This window comes from Glycine soja, chromosome 20 (assembly GCF_004193775.1).
Source record: "Glycine soja cultivar W05 chromosome 20, ASM419377v2, whole genome shotgun sequence".
NCBI classification, from domain to species: Eukaryota; Viridiplantae; Streptophyta; class Magnoliopsida; order Fabales; family Fabaceae; genus Glycine; species Glycine soja.
In genome coordinates this window covers 37,325,764-37,342,844 of record NC_041021.1, presented here as the reverse complement: position 1 = coordinate 37,342,844, position 17,081 = coordinate 37,325,764, and the positions used below count along the sequence as shown (strand labels likewise).

Below are 17,081 nucleotides of genomic sequence, written 5' to 3'. Positions count from 1 at the left end.
AATACAAGGCTTAATTAAAAAGTTTCACAATGTTAGCAAATTTTACACTCCAATTTTGTTTTCAAATTTTGCTCTCACGTAAAAAAAAATCACTATAAGTGTTATTATTTTGATTATTAATTTTCATTGATTGCTATAATTTTATATGTTGTTCTTTTAATTTGAAACTTATACACATGCGGTTAAGTAACTTAAAAATTTTATAATTCATAATTATTCCAAACTGAAAGTTTATCTGTTAGCGAAAAAAAAGAAAAAGAAAAGTGTTAAAAAAAAAGTAAACGTGTCTAATAATGTTATGAAAATGTTTAATGAGAGAAACATTTTATAACACAAAGTTGACGAAAATGGTGAAACAAGAGTGTCGCATGATTTTCTGTCAAATTCTTTTATTTTTTAATTTAATATTTATACCAGTAAAATATAAACACGTTCCTCGTCATCTTTTCCTACTAAAAAAGTTGAACGTAAATAGTCTTGAAGGATTCGTTTTCTTAAGACTCTGTTTGGTAGCTGACAGAAGAAATAAAAAGAAGAAAAGTAGGTAAGTGAGGAAATAAATGAAAAATAGAAGTTGTTTGATTTCAGAGAAATAAAGTAAAAACAGAAGAAGAAAAATATTTTAAATTAAAGTTATTTATTTAGTAAAATAAAAAATAATATTACTAATAAAAATTCAATTTTGCCCTTGTGTAAACACTATTTTGTTTTTTACTCGCCGCCACCTGTGTGAGTCCGTGAGTTCTCTTTCTCACCTTCGTCTTTGCATCACCCTTTCATTCTGTCTCCTTCTCTCTTTTTGCCACTGTGTATGTATGTGTGAGTTGATGAAAGGGTTTTTTTGTTTGTGCGTGTTTGCTAGTTGGTGTTTTTGCCAGTGAACAATTGTTGGGCGTGTTTGAATTGGGAAAAGAATGAATCATAAAGTGTGAATTGAATTGCTATTCCTGTTTGATTTCTGCCATTTGAATTAAAGCTGAACCTTTGGGGTGTAAATTGGGAAAGAATGAATCAGAAACTGTGTTTGAATTGCTGTGAATTGTTGTGCGTGTTTGATTTCTGCAATTTGATTTAAGGCTAAAACTTTGGGTTGTAAATTGGGAAAAGAATGAATGAAAAACTGTGTTGTGAATCAAAGTTGCAGAAGCAGTTTATGTTCTTATCAGTAGACTTATTTATGGAAAAGACAATTTTGTTGCATTGGAGCTTATATTTTTTGTCCTGTGCGGTTCAACCTTGGTGCTTTCTTGTTCTAAGAGAGAGGGAGGTGTAGGTTGGTAGCTTGAATTCTATGATTGGATTATTGCAGATTTGTGACTACGCTTGCAGGAGGACATTTTTTATTCCTTTGTTGGCACATTGCATGTGGTGCTTAGGTTTCATTACATTATGGCATAGGAATATGTTTATTTGTTGTTTCTTTTTTGGGTCCCTTTGTCTTTTGAAAAATCCGATGTAAGGTGGATTGGCTTGGTTAGGCACTTCTTGTGTAAAACTAAGTGATATCAATAACTATCTTTTGCTGAAATGTGAATGTCAACGAGGGAATTTGTTATATTCTGTTATCTTGCGTCTAAATTAGTTATGGTGTGAATGTGATCTCTTCCATTTTCATTATACAAAATAATTTGATGTCAATAGTTTTTTTTTTTTTTTTGAGTTTATTAATAAAAGTAGGTTGCTGTTTTGAGTCAGCTTTATTTGAGCTAGACAAGTGAAAATGAAGTGGTTGGAGATGGGGTGGTTGATATTTTCGCATCTGATGATTATTATGCATGTTTAGTTTTTGTACTAAATTTGTATAATAATTATTTTAATTTTTTTTCATTTATTACTTAGTTTGTTATCAATAAGTTAGAAAATAATATCTTTTAGATTTTGTTAGTTCATTGAAGTAAATTTTAGTAAATTCATTAGGTTTAGTTGTGTTTTATAGAGTTTTGGTTCACCAACAAGCAAGAAAAAAAATATTTTTGGATTGATGAAGAAGCACACCAATTGAGTTTAGCGCGTATGAGGCAGCTTGGAAAGTCACATGGCAAGCATCTAGAGGCTGTTGGGAGAAGATCTGAAATTTGGTGCACCTATTGCACCTTAGCTAATTATTTCCTTTGCCATTGGTGTTGGCTAAGTGCAAATCTTGGGCTTAGCATGTAGTCACTTAAACCAGTACTGTTTTTGTGTGTGCGCTTAGCACGATTACCAAGCTTAGTGCACAAGCCTTTATGAGATAGTGTTTTGGAGCGAAAAGTTTAAAAGAAGGAAATTTTATTAGGGTTAGAGTTCAAAGGTTTTAGAATAGACATATTTTAGGTGTTCTTGTGCTTCATTATTCTTCATTTTCTCTTCTTTTCCTTGTATCCCATTCTTGTTTATGTCTCTTATGGATATGAGAGGCTAATTTTATCATTGTTAAGGGCTTGGATACCAAAACTCTGGGATGTAACAATCTTTACTATCCATTTAATGTTATCTCACCATTATTGCTTTCTTTCTATGTTTATTACTTGTTTGTGGTTTGATCACCCATGTGCAGGTATATTGTAGTGTAATGATCATTGGAATTTTTTTTTCCACTAAGAATTGAAAGGGACTTCTAGTTCTAGTTAACTCATATCTAGGGATGGAATGAGGTTGTCGAACCTTTTATAAACCTTTGTTCTTAATCAAATCACCAGGTTTAACTTGTAAAGGGATTAAGGTAGAATCAAGTGATTTAGACTCTTTTACATAAGAGAATATGGTTAGAGTAGATTAGTTGATCAAGGTAATAGGTGGAATAACATTGACTAGTGAAAAATTATTATTTTTACATCAAGAGTTCATTTGGTAGGCCAAGTACCCAATATTTTTACCATATCTGCACTGATCTTATGTTACACCTAAAGTGTTTGTATTTTTGTTCCTTTGAACGTTGCACTATTTTTATATCTTTGTTTAATCTTAGACTTTAAATCTCTATGTTATGTTTTAAAAATCAATCAACTCCTTTCATTTAATTGCTTAGAACTTGGTTTATACAAACTACTTAACACAAACAAAGTTCATATAAATACGACACTCGATCTTATCGTTTATTATTACTTGCATGATTTGATTTACTTGCTAATCGATTAACAACAATCAAAATACTGCAAAATATTTTGGTTGAAGTTAAAGAATTTGATGTGAACAATATAACACAACAACATGTGTGACTAATAGTGATTATAACATATACCCATCGAATGACAAATTTTTGAAATCGACTAACTCAACAATTATGGGATACAACTAGTGTAATTGTATTGCACTTAATTGTTGTAATTATCATATTTTGGAATATATAAAGCCTATATACACCTTTTTGCTTAATAGAACTAAATACAAATTGTAGAAATATGTATTATATATCCTTGGTATATTATTATTAGTGTTATGTTTGTGTTATTTTTTTTTATAATTTTAACAAAAAAAATTTTGTAGAATTTTTTTTATTTCTATAATACTTTTTAATTGTTTTTATTATGTTTAATTATTTTTTTTTATTTATTTTTGTGTCAATATTTTTTTATATTGCATATTTTATAATGGAATGCATAATTAACTTATTTTATCTATTTTCAATTTACAATCAATAACTATCTTTTGCTGGAATGTGAATGTCAACCAGGGAATTTGTTATATTCTATTATCTTGCGTCTAAATTATTTATGGTGTGAATGTGATTTCTTCCATTTTCATTATACAAAATAATGTGATGTCAATAGTTTTTTTTTTTTCAGTTTATTAATAAAAGTAGGTTGCTGTTTTGAGTCAGCTTTATTTGAGCTAGACAAGTGAGAATGAAGTGGTCGGAGATGGGGTGATTGATATCTCCGCATCTGACGATTATTATGCATGTTTAGTTTTTGTACAATAATTATTTTAATTTTTTTCATTTATTACTTAGTTTGTTCTCAATAAGTTAGAAAATAATATCTTTTAGATTTTGTTAGTTCATTTAGTTAATTTTAATAAATTCATTATGTTTAGTTGTGTTTTATAGAGTTTTTGTTCACCAACAAGGAAGAAAATATTTTTGGATTGACGAAGAAGCACACCAATTGAGTTTAGCGCACATGAGGCAGCTTGGAAAGCCACGTGGCAAGCATCTAGAGGCTGTTGGAAGAAGGTCTGAAATTTGGTGAGCCTATAGCACCTTAGCTAAATATTTCCTTTGCCACTAGTGTGGGCTAAGTGCACATCTTGCGCTTAGCACGGTTACCAAGGCTTAGTGCACAAGCCTTTATGAGATAGTGTTTTTTAGCGGAAAGTTTAAAAGAAGAAAATATTATTAGGGTTAGAGTTCAAAGGTTTTAGAATAGACATATTTTGGGTGTTCTTGTGCTTCATTGTTCTTCATTTTCTCTTCTTTTCCTTGTATCCCATTCTTGTTTATGTCTCTCATGGATATGAGAGGCTAATTTTATCATTGTTAGGAGCTTGGATACCAAAACTCTAGGATGTAACAATCTTTACTATCCATGTAATGTTATCTCACTATTATTGCTTTCTTTCTATGTTTATTACTTGTTTATGGTTTGATCATCCATGTGCATGTATATTGTAGTGTAATGATTATTGGAAAATTTCTTTTCACTAAGAATTGAAAGGGGCTTCTAGTTCTAGTTAACTCATATCTAAGGATGGAATGAGGTTGTGGAACCTTTTATAAACATTTGTTCTTAATCAAATCACTAGGTTTAACTTGTAAAGGGATTAGGGTAAAATCAAGTGATTTAGACTTTTTTACACAAGAGAATATGGTTAGAGTAAATTAGTTGGTCAAGGTAATAGATTAAATAACATTGACTGGTGAAAAATTATTATTGTTACATCAAGAGTTCATTTGATAGGCTAAGTACCCAATATTTTTATCATATCTGCACTTATCTTATGTTACACGTAAAGTATTTGTATTTTTGTTCCTTTGAACGTTGCACTATTTTTATATCTGTTTAATCTTAGACTTTAAATCTCTATGCTATGTTTTAAAAATCAATCAACTCCTTTCATTTAATTGTTTAGAACTTAGTTTACACAAATTACTTAACACAAATAAAGTTCATATAAATACGACACTCGATTTTATCGTTTATTACTACTTATATGATTTGGTTTACTTGCTAATCAATTAACAACAATCAAAATAATGCCTTCTGCTGCAAAATATTTTGGTTTAAGTTAAAGAATTTGATGTGAACAATATAACACAACAACATGTGTGACTAATAGTGATTACAACATATACCAATCAAATGATATATTTTTGAGATCGACTAACTCAACAATTATGAGATACAACTAATATAACACTACGATTATGGGATACAACTAGTGTAATAGTGTAATTGTATTGCACTTAATTGTTGTAATTATCATATTTTGGAATATATAAAGCCTATATACACCTTTTTGCTTAATAGAACTAAATACAAATTGTAGAAATATGTATTATATATCCTGGTATATTATTACTAGTGTTATGTTTGTGTTATTTTTTTATAATTTTAACAAAAAAAATTGTTGTAGAATTTTTTATTTCTATAATACTTTTTAATTGTTTTTATTATGTTTAATTATTTTTATTTATTTTTGTGACAATATTTTTTTATATTGCATGATTTTATAATGGAATGCTTAATTAACTTATTTTATCTATTTTCAATTTACAATAATCTTTTAAAATCTAAAAACCTAAATAAACTTAAACTTAAAACTCAAAACATAAATTGAATTTTGTTTTTAATAATTTGGAAACTTACAAAAAGAAAACTATCCAGACGATGCCTAATATCCCTAACTAACATAAAATAAGTTAGAACTTAGAACAATAACCAAAACCGTCTAGATTGAAGACATCCCATCAGAAGCAAAACAAGCAATAACATCAGGTAACGACTTCATCATTCACGTTGGAGACTTTGTCGGCGACAATGGCCTCCATTGACGGCGCAACGTTGAGCATTGAATGGATCTGGAACTCCATATATGCGACCTAAAAAAGCTTTTACTGTGCTAGATCGGAATAGATCAGACTTGGTCGAAGAAGAAGATGAGCAAGCGGGGGAACGAGCATCTCAAGGAAGGTGAAAGTGACGGTAGCGACCCACCCAACAAAGCAAGATGTTGAGGTAAGAAGGGGAAACATTGAATGTGCCATGAACAAGACAATTTTCTTCGCCTTTCTTCTCGGTTGAGTGAAGAAGTTCTGCAGCGTGGGTCCCTCAAAAATTTCTTGTGTATTTCGCTTATGCCAAACCGCGGAAGTTGCATAGATCCCTGCGTTTCCCTCCTCTTCTGTTCTCTTCGTCTGTTTGTCTATGTCAAACATAGGGAAGGGAAGAAAGATATGAAATATTAGATAAATATTCATCTCACATTTTTTTAAAGAAAATTCATATAAAATTTCCTAAAAAATCGAACAACATATTCAACTAGTCTTCCACCTGGTCGGAAAATTACCTTTATCAGAAAAAAAAAACTTCAACAACCCACACTCGTGATTATGACTTGTAGGAGGAATATATGTCTGCTTTAGTGGCAAGAAAGAACGGACAACAATGATTTGTGAGAAGAGAGAAATAAGTAGTGTTATGTGTTATTTGATTAGGGTTTAGGTAACAAGAGAGATCATTAACTATTCATCTTTTACCTCTTTCTTCATTCATTACCATTTTAGTGTGTATTTTTTTTCTTATCGATGATGTGTTTCTTATCGAGCTTGATACAATAAAACCTGATAAAATAGTCACCCATAACTTGATGCAATCAAGCACATTACATAGTCCAATTTAGAAATTGACGACATATCCCCTTCAATTACATTGACAACAAACATTCCCAAAATGGATATTATACTTTTGAGTCGGATGAATTCAATAACATACAATTATCCTTCTTCTCCTTTCGGGAGTATTTGAAAACAAAAGAAGATAATTTAGTATTTCTCACAATGAATAAAGATGATATAACATATTGTTGCTAATATGATATTTGTAATTTTTTATGTGGTTCTTAAGGTTTTTATCTAAAAATCAATAAATTTAATATTTTTTCTTGATTCAAATAAAATAGTTATGAACTTTAATTTCTTATTTTCTTCTTCTTCATTTAGACTTTACAATAAATACATAAGTTTAAATCAATTAAAGATTAAGTAAAAAATAAGAATATAATTAACAAAAGAGTAATTAATGTTAGGCTAAAACATATTTTTCATCCCTTTAAATATTGAAAAGTTTGAAATCTATCTATGTAAAATTTTCGATATGCTTTTAATCTTCTTATAATTGAAATATGTTATTTTTTGGCTCAGCATTAGACTTGGACGAATTCCAGCCTACATAACATTTTTTAAAACTTAAATTATAGGTTAAAATATATTTTTTGCCCTTATAAATATCGAAATGTTCAAAATTCATCCATACAAAATTGAGTCCCTTTTTATCCTTGAAAAATTGAAATCTATTACTTTTTGGCCCAAACCAGGTTTGAGTATCCAAACATAAGTATTACTCTTTCCTTGGTTTCATTCATGACTATGTGAGTATGTGATTTCTCGGTTTTAAAACAACCACAAAATGCAGCTCCCCCCAACAAAAAATTGTAAATCTCTCATTTTTTCTTGTCTTTCTTTATCTTCTTCGAATTTAAATAAACAATTATCTTTCTTTTTCTTTTTAAATGTTTTGTTCAACTACAATGACCAACATCACTTTATTAACCATGTCATCTTCTTCTTCTTTGAATTTCTCTTCCTTCCGAAAATCTAACACCTTCATTTTCAAACTCAACAATACGAATACCAATTTCAATGTTCTACTGGAATTAAACGTACGTTTTTGACAAGCTCAACAACTTGACTTCCGAATTCACCTCTCTCTCATATTAACCTAGTGGACAAAGAAGATTAAGAAAGTTAAGGAAGAAGGAGGTTAGAGAAGAGGGATTTACAAATTTGTGAGTTTTTTTTTTTTAATTTTGTGATGATTTTTAACCCTTGAAAATCACTCCCTCTCATATCCATCAATGGAACCAATTAAAGAGTAACATGTAGGTTTGAATTTACCCAAACCTAACTCTTTGGACAAAAAAGTAACATATTTCAATTTTTCAAAGATGAAAAAAAGGCTCAAAATTTTGTAAGAATAAATTTCGAACATTTTGATATTCATAGAGATAGGGATGAAAACATATTTTAACCTATAATTTAGAAAATGTAAGTAGACTTAAATTCGTCTAACCTAGCTCCAAATAAAAAAACAATACATTTCAGTTTAATAGACAAAAAAATATACAAATTTTTTTGTAAAAATGAATTTGAAACTTGTTAATACTTATAAGAACCAAAAACATATTTTACCCATAATGTTATCTTATATTTTAAAAACACAATTAAACACCAACAAATTTTATAAAAATTCCAAAATTAAAAAGAAAGTAAATTTATCACTATTTCATTAATAGAATCAGGGCTTTTTAAAAGTAAATCAGGGTTTGAATCACAAAAGAGACTCTAACATTGAATAGTAGATTATAAAAGAGTAAAAAAACCATCCAATCACAAACGCAATCAATTACTGTTATGCATAGCCATTAAACTAATGAGGAATTAGCAGCAAAAACATGTACTAATAAAGCAAAAGGCAGGTTGGTATGTGTATGTGTTAGTTTGTTGACTTCTTTCAACCTAACCCATCGTTCGCACGGAGCCGTGGTGGTTCTGGCTCTGTCCTTTTTTCCTTTCTCTCGTTACCAGAACCAGAAGAACCATTTGTGGCCAACATGGATTTGGACCAGTGGATCTCCAAGGTCAAAGAGGGCCAGCATCTTCTTGAAGACGAGCTTCAACTTCTCTGCGAATATGTACCCCTTCTTTCTTCGATTCCTCCAAAACCCTCTCATGCTCACCCTTTACTTTCTTTCTTTTATTAAATTGGGATCTGATTATGCATTTTGTTCCCATCGCCTTTGTCCCTTTTCTTGGGATTATTTTTGGGGAAACAAAATTCTGAATGCTCTCTTTGCTTCTTAACTTCGTATTGTGTCTACATATTATTTTCCTTTCACAGTTTTTCCCTTTGTCTTCATTGAGGATGGTATTTTCTAAATTCAATTTCAACCTGTGCTCACTGAACAAAGTATTATCTCATTATTAATTATTAAACATGAAGTAATTCAGTTACTTTTGCTGTAGTTCTAGTGATAGGTTTGTCATTTGTGCACCTTGGTGTCATTAAAATGGATTATACTAACTTGCATATTAAACATTTTATTTTTTAAAATACCCCAGGTAAAAGAGATCCTTATCGAGGAGTCCAATGTGCAGCCTGTCAATAGTCCAGTGACTGTTTGTGGTGATATTCATGGTCAATTCCATGATCTAATGAAACTTTTCCAGACTGGGGGTCATGTGCCTGAGACAAATTATATTTTTATGGTATTTGCTACGATTTCTTTTTTCCTATTAACTTTGATGATTTAATATCTGTTTTGGAGTTCTAGATTTTCCTAAATGCATGGCAGGGAGACTTTGTTGATCGAGGTTACAATAGTCTTGAAGTTTTTACCATCCTTTTACTTCTAAAAGCTAGGTATGTTCTTTTAATGCATATTTGCATTGCATCTGTCTTGATTCTTGACTTGTTGGCTTTACATGTATTGTTAATAAGATTATCACTTGGAATTTGTCCTAGCTTTGGAGGCATTTAAGAATAGTTTTATGATTAATTTGGTTTTTTGTTCCCCCATGGTATCAAAATGTAAAATTTTGGTACACGGTCAGTGTGAAGATTTTTTCATGGTCAGCCAATTAGAAATTGTGCTTGATATAACTTTTAAAGTAAGTATTATAAAAAGCAACAATCGTACCATAAATGACAATTCATGATTGGATGACAGTATAAAAAACATTTACACTGTCATTGTATTCTAATTAACTTCTAATATCAAAATGCTTATGATACTTCCAAACAGTCTTTCGTTGCTAGCATATTTGACTTAGGAAAGTTTACATCCATTTGCAGTGGTGCATTTTTATGAGTTATCATATCAATTATTCAGCATTAGTTTGAAATGGTTTACTTCTATTTATTTTTTCCTATGGGGCTTGTCCTTTCCATATGAACTACAAAGTTCATTTATTCTTCTCTTTTTGTACTCAACATCAATATAGGAGCAATAACTGTGGTTTTGATTTTTGGTTTTAGACTGTTTGACCCCCTGGTGTTGTGGTGTGCAATAGGAAGAAAAGAAGGGTAGTAGTGGATTAGTGTCATGCAGGAAATGAATGAAATATGTATGATTCATGTTGGGAATCTGAATTGTAACCAACCAGCACACATGTTAAGTGGCATGGGGAGTGCTAGGCCAGGGGTCAGTTAGCAATACAATTTACAAAGGAGGTAATGAATAAGGGAGAGGCAAGCAAATTGCAAGTAAGGGGTTTTGGAAGGAAGGAAGCAAACCCTTGAAGTGCTAGCAGTGTTTCTACATTTATTTTCTGCTTTCTGTTTTGTGAGTGCCATTAAGTATCTAATAAGATTTTGCAATTGACATGAAATTCTTGATTTCTTCTCCTTGGAAGAATAAATTTGATTTTTGAGACTTCCAAATATGTGCAAAAGCATTGTTTAAAGTTACCCCAAGTCCCAACACCATCCACTCCCCCGAAAATGATTTAGCCTTGTGAAATTTGTCAAAAGCTCTTACATAGATGGCTAAACATTAACCTGGCTGTTCTTTAAACATTTTATCTACAACTTAGCATGGCACCCAAAAAAGTGGTTGATTTCAACCTCCTAGTGATTGTAAACTTGTACATTTTATGACTAAAATATGTTTTTCGTCCTTGTAAAATTGGCGAAGTTCGGATTTAGTCCCTATAAAACTTTTCGCCCTCCTAAAACTTTAATGTGTCATTTTTTGGCCCGGAGCTAGGTTCGGTTATATCTGAAACAATGTGACATTTTTTTTATTTTAAATTTTAAAATTCGATTTATGGGGGTTAAAAACCGCTACAAATTGCATAAAAAATATAAAATAAATACAAAAATACAATTTCTGGCAGTTAAAAACTGCCCCAAATTGCATAAAAAATAAAAAAACACTGTTTGTCTCCATCTTTCTCTACCTCTCCAGCTCTCCAGCGCATGCCGCCCCGGCACCAGACCACCTCTCTCCTTCTCCATATCCAAACAATTAGCAATGGAGAAAAAAGGTTGTGATATAAAATTGAATCACCGTATATGATCTCGTACACAAACCAAGATGAATAGGAATGTCAAGTCTAAATTAACTCATTGAATCACCGTATATGATCTAGTATATGCCTTAGGAAGAGTATATTCAGTGAATTGGTGAAATGTGTAGACTATGCTATTAAAACATTTTACCATAGTTTAGAGAATCTTTCTATTCTTAATTTGAAAACATATCATTCTCTTGACCATTTAAAGAGAAAGTCTATTTGATTCTTCAAAAGTCAAGATTTTTTTTTTGGCAAGAGACTTCAACTTTATCTAAAATGGAGGAACAAAAGCATCTGCAGAAAACCCAAACCAATGAAGACCCCCACGACGACGACAACAACCCTGACTATTTGGGATGTCTTTGACACCCCGATGACCTCAGGGAAAGAGAAAGAGAAAATCGAGCTGAGAATGTGAGGTCCTCAACTAGGATTAGTGCAACCAAGAAGTGCAGATCTGGAACTCATAGCGGAACTGGGACAACACCGTTAACGACCTTGATGTGCAGATGTGGGACCTTGAAGCCAGATCTGGAATCAAGAAGCGCCGATCTGGGAGATTGAAATGACAATGGTGTGTGGTGTGGCAGACCTGGAAAATCGAGGAAGAAAACCAAAGAAGAAACCTAACTCAGTGGTGGGGCGCAAATCTTTCTCTCCTTCTCACTCTTCATCTCCCCAAAACCTCTCGCACACGTGTCCAATCCTTAGTGGACAGTCATTATAAACGTAAGTTCGGATATGATTGAACCTACGTCCAAGCCAAAATTTGACACATAATTTTAGGAGGACTAAAAACAGATGAAAAATTTTGCAGGGACTAAATTCGAACTTAGGTAATTTTACAGGGACTAAATTTTGATCTTGTTTGAAGCTCAAATGCTAGATCTATTGCGACGATAGTATCTTTCTGCTCTTCATCTAATTCACTTTCATTTGTTGTATAATTTTTGTATTTTGTTGAGAAGCAACTATTGGTGTGTGATTCTTTTATTTTTTTCCTTTGAAAATTTACACATCCTTTTATTTTTCTGTAATGTCACAGATACCCAGCTAATATTACTCTTTTACGTGGAAATCATGAAAGTAGACAATTAACCCAGGTACGCTTTGTGAATGAAATCATTACATGAATCATTCTAAACTTGCAGAATATTATATTTTTTAATTCAAACAGATTGTGCAACTGAGGAGGGGTCCAAAAAGTATTTCTAATCCTGTCAGTCTAGCATGCTAGTTATAACCTTATAAAGTGTTGGTAGTGTAATTATGTGCATGACTTTATTTCTTGCTAATTGCAGTGATGCCACCTTAAGTAATTTTCAATATTGCTAGTGTTGTTGAGTTCACTGAGGCAGATTTATTTGCAGGGTCCAATAACTTCTGATGTCCAAAGAAAATTTGAACCAAGTCATTGGCAATTTTAAATTTGGTCCTTTTGAAATTTTTAAGCATGAATTGGCTAAGGTAGAGGAGTTTAGTTGCTTTGAATTTTTGAAGCTGTAATCAATGTTTGGAAATGGTTGTTTAGGTTGAAATTTTAAAATGGCTAGGAAAACTCATGTAGTTTTTGACTCATTAAGGATCTCATCTTCCATGGATGTGAGATTGAAAAGTAAGGTAAGTAGTAGTCAGGTTGTTGTGCAGAATGCTAGATTTCATAATGGAGATATGAATTGTGGAAATACTAAAACCAGAAATGCCAAAGTATCATGATGATTTATGTTAATTTTGTAATTTACTGTTTTGCTAGGTCTATGGATTTTATGATGAATGCCAGAGGAAGTATGGCAATGCCAATGCTTGGCGGTATTGTACAGATGTGTTTGACTATTTAACACTTTCTGCAATTATTGATGGAACTGTAAATATCTTTTACTCCCTCCTCTTCAAGTATCTACCCCCCATGTGCCTCTGTGCATCTTGGTGGGTAGCTTACTGGATTTATTTTGACTTTTTGTTGTTCTATTAGAATGTTGCTTGTTCAAAATTGAGTTTTCTATATGCTATGCTTGACCCAGGTGCTTTGTGTTCATGGGGGCCTTTCTCCTGACATTCGAACAATTGATCAGGTCCTCTAGCCTCCTTCTTAATTATTGGCCAAAAACAATATTTTATAGCTTAGACTATCTCCTCGTACATGTATTTTGTTTAGTTGTCTAATTATATATTTGCAACATTGACGTTGCACCATGGTGTCATCCTTATATATGCCTATCCATGCCCTGTCTGTATGTGGATACATCATATGTACAGTCAAGTTATATATTTGTTTTCATGATGTGAAATGTCTCTCTAAGTTAGCTTGATGGTCCTTCTTCCCCATGATTCCCATGCTATTTAGACTTTAGACAGAAAAATGAACAGCTGGAGCTGGACACTTGCATATTTCCTTTTCTTTATTTTTTACTGGTAACTCAAGAATGTGGTCTGTTTTTGTTTGACATCAGAAAGCCTTCAATGCTTGTCGTTTTGATATTTTGTTTGAATTACTTCTTAAATTTGTCAAACATGTTTGGAGCACAGAAATTGCCTTTGTTTCTTAATAATCACAGTAAACAAACACTTAGTTCTTAATTATTTGGATCGTTTGTTAGTTAAATGAAGTATTGTTTTTGTTAGTCTTCAGAAAGAGAATTATTTTCTATCTTCATTAAAAGGTAGAAACGAATTTTTGTTGCAGATAAGGGTCATTGACCGGAACTGTGAAATTCCTCATGAGGGTCCTTTCTGTGATCTAATGTGGAGTGATCCTGAAGATATTGAAACATGGGCAGTCAGTCCCCGTGGAGCAGGTTGGCTTTTTGGATCCAGGGTCACTTCGGAGGTAATGTAATTTATTTGTTAATTGCTTTTAGAATTGAATATTATGTTTTAATCTTACCAGTGCATTCTTTTCATGCAGTTCAATCACATAAATAACCTTGATCTTGTTTGTCGAGCGCACCAACTCGTTCAGGAAGGCCTTAAGTATATGTTCCAAGATAAAGGCCTTGTAACTGTATGTTTCTTAAATGAATTACAATAATTCTTTTGTTCCCTAAATTTTTAAAATATAATTTTGGACTCGTATAGATATGAAGTCAATTCCCCTTTGGAAATTTGCAGGTATGGTCTGCACCTAATTACTGTTACCGATGTGGAAATGTAGCTTCTATTCTGAGTTTCAATGAAAATATGGTGAGTCATCTGAAGCTTTTTGCTGTGTTTAAATCTATTTCCATGATAATGATGGTTTCTTCATCATTTGGTCTTGTGATATCATAGTTCTTTTCTTTTCCCTTGATGCATCAAATTGTACTTATTCTTTAATGATTCTGCATGTGATGAGATGGAGAGCGCAGTGATGGCATGAGTGTCGTATGCTATGTGTTTGCTTCGCTGTTTTATATGCTATCCAGTGGTAACTACTGAATTCACAGTGAAATCATGATGAAATTTCATCTGTTATTTTACCTTGCATGAAATTTTCAATTGAGTATTTGCTAAATTTCCTCTGATTTGATGGGTGTGCCCAGGGATAGATAGTAAATGCAATCTTGTATGTCTCTCAATTGCACTACAATGTAGCTAATTTTGGAATTGGCAAATAGATGGGGCTATTAGCCTATTACAATATGCCTATTTATATTCATTTTTTTTTCATTTAACTTTTCAATTATATTCTTGTTACGTTTTACTTTTTTAAAAAGTCAAGTCAATAAGCATATTCACACTCCTTATTCTGTGTGTGTTTTTTTTTCCTTTGTGTATATGTTAAATAAATACTATTAACTTTTGTTTTGATAAGTGTTTATTGGCTATACTTGATAATATAGTAATATACCCATTTGAATTTTTATTTTATTAATATACATAAAAAAGCACAAATTATTTTGCAATATACTAACTTCACCATTGTTGTACTGTCGGAGATAACTTGTTAATTTCTTTGTGACAGGAAAGAGAAGTTAAATTTTTCACCGAAACAGAGGAGAACAATCAGATGAGAGGGCCCAGGACAGGCGTTCCATATTTCTTATAAGTTGGTGCAAATTTTGTTTTGAATTTATTGTAAAATTAGACACTCATGTATTTATGCTTTGCCTTTTAAAGGTGGATTTTATTGGTCACAAGATTACCAATCAAACTATATCTTAGCTCTGGGTCGCACAGATAATTTTATGTTTAAATTTTTATTGAAAAATATTTTTTTTCTTAATTTTTACTACAAAATATCGTTATATGAATAGAATTGTTAGAACGTCTTGGCATGTTTTCAAAATAATTCGCAATGTGTTAAATCATACTTTACTCTAATAAAATGCGAACTCAGCTTGTGTGTGCTTTCTAAACTTTTGTGCTGTCAAATTTTCTACTGTTGAGATTAAGTACAAATATTTCCACGGGACGTCTGAAAAGAAGAGTAACATTTTGTGATTATTTAACATTTTTTGTTGTTAATCTTGAGAGTAACATTTTGCTCATACTAAGTTTTTTTTTTTTTTAAGTTAGGAATGTACTTTAGAAAATAGAATTCTTTTATAGTTGTCGATTAAAAAAATTAACAGTTAAAATTTTAATAATTTAGTTATTTAATATACACCTACGTATATTTTATCACATTAACAATTATATATTTTCTAAATAATGTTTATAAGAATATTTTGTCCTTTACCCATTATTTAGGATGAAGGAAAATAAGAGGAAGGGCAATGAAAAGGAAGTGATACTCATTTATCATTTGGTATACATGAAAATGAGAAAGAAAAAAAAAATTGATAGATCTCAATAAATTTTTTTGGGTTGATTAAGTTTTTAGTTCATGAATTTAATCATGTTCTAAGTTTTTCTCTCAATTTTATATTTGACAATTTGTAGTTCTTTATTAATTTTTCATCAGTATTTCTAATTTCTCTATTGTTAATTTTTCACTTATTTTTATTGTTCAGAATTAATCTCAACTATAAAATAAATGAGAAATTAAAAATAGACAAAATAAGGACTAAATTAGAGTAATAAAAATAAAAGAGAAACTAAAAGTAAGATTTTTTTAAAAGGACTAAGATTACTGACAAAACATTAATAGAGGACTAAAAGTTATAGAAAAAATTGAGGACTAAAAATTAGGATTCAAAAAAGTTGAGGAACTCAAAACTTATTTAGCTCTATTCTTTTCTCAATTTAAAGTAAATATAATAATAGATGGCTTAAATAAGTATAAGATAAAAATGCTCTTTTATATTATAAATTTCTTTTTTTTATTTGGAATAGTGTTATTATATATATATATTATTTCAATAAACTGCGAGGAAAAGAAAAAATAAATATATGAATTTTCTCGTTTGATGAAAAGAAGAAGAAGAAAGCAAGTAGAAAAAAACCTCACAATTTTGTTTTCATAACAAATTTCAAAATAACTTAATTACACTTTCAGTTCTTGTATTAACATGCAATTTTCGTCTCTATAGTTCTAATTCTTTATTTTAAATCTTCGTAGTTTCCAATTGTTAAATAAGTATCTCACACTTTGTCCAATAATTAACAAAAATATCACAAATGTAATGTTTTGTATAAATTAACAAAGGAAAATACATATGCTGTCAACTATTTATTTCAATGTGAGTGATTAGTGAACAAAGAGCAGATGAAATTTGTCATGAAGACGGTGTCTTTGGTAAGATAAATAAATAAATTTCTATCCAACTTGACTAATGACTAGTTTAACACTTCTTAAGTTCTTATTTTACCAAAAGAGTTGTTCAGTAAAAATAATACTCCATACGTGTATATAGTCACAACTTCACGCTGATACACCATAAAACATTAC

General features: G+C 30.9%; 1 protein-coding gene and 1 long non-coding RNA gene across 2 annotated transcripts; one reads left to right on the top strand and one right to left on the bottom strand.

Annotated features, from left to right (window-relative positions):
• Window positions 1-5,749: 5,749 nt before the first annotated feature.
• On the bottom strand, window positions 5,750-6,638 carry LOC114402805. The gene is made up of 2 exons (XR_003664518.1): window positions 6,487-6,638; window positions 5,750-6,342 (listed from the first exon to the last, which is right to left on the bottom strand). It is a non-coding gene; the product is annotated as an uncharacterized LOC114402805 (long non-coding RNA).
• Window positions 6,639-8,654: 2,016 nt separating this feature from the next.
• On the top strand, window positions 8,655-15,475 carry LOC114403673 (phytochrome-associated serine/threonine-protein phosphatase-like). Its single transcript, XM_028366776.1, has 10 exons — window positions 8,655-8,889; window positions 9,317-9,463; window positions 9,550-9,617; window positions 12,318-12,375; window positions 13,026-13,136; window positions 13,294-13,344; window positions 13,956-14,099; window positions 14,178-14,273; window positions 14,381-14,452; window positions 15,213-15,475. Exons 1-10 carry the CDS (start codon window positions 8,809-8,811, stop codon window positions 15,294-15,296), a joined length of 912 nt encoding a protein of 303 aa, XP_028222577.1. The 5' UTR covers window positions 8,655-8,808; the 3' UTR covers window positions 15,297-15,475.
• The last annotated feature ends 1,606 nt before the right edge of the window (window positions 15,476-17,081 follow it).

What these genes read in the sequence shown, in the direction of transcription:
- LOC114403673 (XM_028366776.1), top strand. Translation starts at nt 8,809, where the DNA reads ATGGATTTGGACCAGTGGATCTCCAAGGTCAAAGAGGGCCAGCATCTT. An exon ending in CTTTTACTTCTAAAAGCTAG is followed by an intron (nt 9,618 to 12,317) that starts GTATGTTCTTTT and finishes GTAATGTCACAG; the next exon opens with ATACCCAGCTAATATTACTC. An exon ending in ACATTCGAACAATTGATCAG is followed by an intron (nt 13,345 to 13,955) that starts GTCCTCTAGCCT and finishes TTTTTGTTGCAG; the next exon opens with ATAAGGGTCATTGACCGGAA.